Raw genomic sequence first — 3,659 nt, forward strand, 5'->3', positions numbered from 1 at the left:
AGTATACTGTTTCTCCAGCTTGCATTTGCTTACCACTAGGCCCTTGATGGCTCTTTATTGCTCAACTTTGATTATATTCTCATCTTATTCACTTTGAATATATAAATGTGTGGCAGTTGTGTACGCCTCTGTGTGACGTGCTGATATCATGCTTTGACTTCGCCTTCTCCTCATGTCGTACACACTCCTTCTTACAACCGCATCCGTATACCTACCAACCGCATTTGAAGCCGTGGTCGTATATAGCAGCCGTAAGTGTGTAGCAAGAGTTGGTAGTGTACGTACTCGCCATCCGCGCTAGCTCTGTAACATGTCCATAGACTGGCCCGCCAGCCAAACCAACTTCTTCCCACAGTCGCCCTCGGTCCAGCTAAGCGCCGCCTCTCTAACGGCGTCTCGGTACTTCTCATACACCTCGTGATGTGAGCCCTGGTACAGTCCCGCATCGACTATGCCCAGGACAGTCTCCACTATCTCCTCGTTCAGTACGTTGTTCTGGAACCCCTGCCAATCCACGGCAATGATCTCATGCTGCGACACTTGCAGTAGGTCGGCCACACCCACCTTCGACCCGCCGAAGACATCCGCAGCCTTCACACAACTCTCGCACACCACCCCGTCACTACCCCAACACACCTGACGCTCTCGCGTACCGTTGACTGCACACCCCGCTTGCTTGGTCAGCAAGTCAAAGGATGTAGCCACCCCTGTACACGGCACGTTCAGCTTAGGAAAGTGGACCATACTCGGGACTCCGAAGGCCGCGGCCTCGCACACCGTCATCCCAAACGCATCGTACAGGCACGGGTGTATGTTCACCAGCGTGCGCTGGAAGATGGCTGCCATCTGCAGAGGTGTGAGGAAGTCTTCGATGACTATAGCCTGCGGCCAAGCGTCTTTTAGTGCCTCTTTGACCTCGTGTGCATATTCAGGGTCGGCGGCACTCCCGCACAGTAGCGGCACCACCCGTGGTTGCTGTTCAGGGCTCTCTGTGGCATTGGTTGCTGGGTGGGGGGTGTGTGGTTGGTCTGACTCAGATGTATGGGGTTGTCCAGATAGCAGTTTCTCTGCGACTTGTTTCATCAGGTGTGGGAATAGAATGGCATTCTTGGGCCGGTCTAGCCGTACGCAACTCACTATGAAACGCGTGGAGGTGGTAGAGAGATTCATTTTCTCAAGGTTTGCCGTGACGATGTCGGGCAAGGGCAACAAGCCTCCGTGACTATGTTCCTCTCTCGCAATCCGTTCAGTCTCCTTCCGCAAAGGGGGTAGCAAGACATGGGGGCGTTCTAAAACTGGCGCATACGTTTTTCCGTTCAGCGCCTTCATTTCGTTTACAACACTTGCCACATCACCGACCGTGCTGGCCACGCCTACGCTGTTGTGTGGTATCTCAGCACTCGCATCAGACCCATCGCTATTTAACAACCCCACCTCCCTAACGTACTCGTTTGTGTTATCCATTAGAGAGTCCGCATCTGCGTCGCACAGTACAATGGTCACATTGCACTTGAGCATAGCCCGTCCCTCGTACTCTCGGTAGAATTCGTAATCACTAGTTGACACCAACGATCTGGTGGCGAACACGCGGAAGTTGATATACACGGCCTTTTGTAACAGCATATCGGCTAAGCGTATACTCTCCAACGCATGGAACCCCGACCAATCTACTGCAAACACCATGTTAAATGCGCCGTATCGGTCCAATCCGAACGCATCTCTGAGCTTCTCGGCCCCGTCTTTGTATGGGGTGTCACTGTTGTTGTTGTCATCCCCACCTAACCATTCTCGATCTTTGTGTGTGTACTGTTTGAGGTTATCTGCAAACTGCTTCCAGGGGCCGTATCTATCCAGCCTGCGCCACAGGCGAGTGTCAACGGGTATTTCCAATACCGGTATGCTAAACCCATCGTCCTGACTTAATACGACGTCTCGCACTTCTGGTGCGTGATAGTGACACTCCTCCATGACACTACTGTCTCGCTTATCGCGGCACATGTTAGTAGCTGGACTTTCTAGTCCATTCCCATTGGAGGTCTGGCTGTATGCAACAGGTTTGGCAGTAACAATATATGTGTCTACGCCTGAGGATATGAGACCACGCACAAGACTCCTTCCTAGCACTCCATTGCCACTGAATATAGGATCCGTAAACTCAAGTGTTACGAACAGCGCCGTGAGTTGTACCATTTTGCGAGGAGATTTGTATGCAGATGTCTGAGTGTGGTTCTAAATAAAAGGAGATGAGTTCTACCGTCTTGAGCGTTACATACACTACTCGAAGCTATATATATATGCTACAAGTGCTTCAACTTTTCGTCGCTTCGGTCTATTCAATCGAATTTTAGTGAGGGATTGCCTAAATGGACTGTCTTATATTCTATCATCGCCTTCGTTATCTTAGGAGAAGGCCGCGGTGGTATGTAGTAGGGATAGAAGGAGGCGATAGAACATAGCCTTCTAAATGAAACATAGGAGCATGAAACGGCAAGGCGTGAATCTTTCTAGAGATGAGTACTAATAATACCACTCGTTCACGCACAGGCTTCACATAACAACGGGAAAGCCAAGAGACCTAAAACTGTATCTTTCCGAAGCCAATTTTAAGTTCTTTTAGGCTTTCTCTCTAGTAACGATTCATTACCGCGTTTCTTTAGTCTCTATCTGGGCCCGTAATTGAGATTTTACTGGCGTTTAGACACTGAACGCATTTGCTTATACGGGAGCAATTGGCTAATGAATTACAAATTAATATCGAATATTGATATAATTGGTCCAAAAAAATTAATTCTAAATTACAATGTATCTATTAATAAATATGAAGCAATTAGCTAATGGAATCCAGATCTATAGTAAAAATCTAATTTATTGGTCAAAGGGAGGACCATACAAACATATCTATTCTATAAATAGATAATAAAAAGCGATGACGCAAAAAGCCCTTCGTCAGTGTAAATATATCACACCGCAGTGACTGCCGTGTTTATACCGTGCATATGACCACTGCTTTTAACAGGCGCCTATCTCACCTGACTCGCCAGTCACCAGTGACACCACCTAGGTGAATTAACTTGTGATTTATTTTATCTTCTTGATTTTAACTCCATGCCATAGAGCTTGAGGTATCACCCGATCCTGTGAGTGCATATATATTGAACGGTTTATTAGGCGAACACAACATCGTGCTAACGACAGGTGACTGCACATTTTCAAATACAAAGCATGCAACGTGGAAACGCACAATCCTACCCCGACCTTAAGCGTATCTGCAGTGTCAATACAATTGAGGAACACGACGAAGGCGAGGATGAAATGAACACAAATCTTCCCTCTAAGCGGAGAAGCTCGCTTGCAATGACTGAGAACAGCTATAGTGATCTATATAACGCTCCGCTGTCATACCAGATGTCCAGGTAAATAAGAAGGTTCAGATACGGGAATACGTGTGCGAAGCATGAGTAAAAGACAGCGTTCATGGAAAGAAATGAAATTACGGGAACTATGCTATTACATACTTTTGAACATGATAGCACAACCATCTCAAAGTGAATCGTTGTACGTATTATGATACATCTCTAGAAGTACACATGTGTGTAGACACGAGTGTTACTTGTGGTTAGTAATTTCGAGCTCAATAAATACATGCATATATATATAAA

General features: G+C 47.0%; 1 protein-coding gene across 1 annotated transcript; it reads right to left on the reverse strand.

Moving 5' to 3' along the window:
* Positions 1-248: 248 nt before the first annotated feature.
* SARC_13355 (hypothetical protein) lies at positions 249-2,478 on the reverse strand. Its single transcript, XM_014292514.1, has one exon. The coding sequence runs from the start codon at positions 2,188-2,190 to the stop codon at positions 298-300; it is 1,893 nt and encodes a 630-aa protein (XP_014147989.1). The 5' UTR covers positions 2,191-2,478; the 3' UTR covers positions 249-297.
* Positions 2,479-3,659: the final 1,181 nt, after the last annotated feature.

Source organism: Sphaeroforma arctica (assembly GCF_001186125.1).
Source record: "Sphaeroforma arctica JP610 unplaced genomic scaffold supercont1.3183, whole genome shotgun sequence".
NCBI classification, from domain to species: domain Eukaryota; class Ichthyosporea; order Ichthyophonida; genus Sphaeroforma; species Sphaeroforma arctica.

Coding starts and splice junctions, on each gene's coding strand:
- SARC_13355 (XM_014292514.1), bottom strand. CDS start 2,190: ATGGTACAACTCACGGCGCTGTTCGTAACACTTGAGTTTACGGATCCT.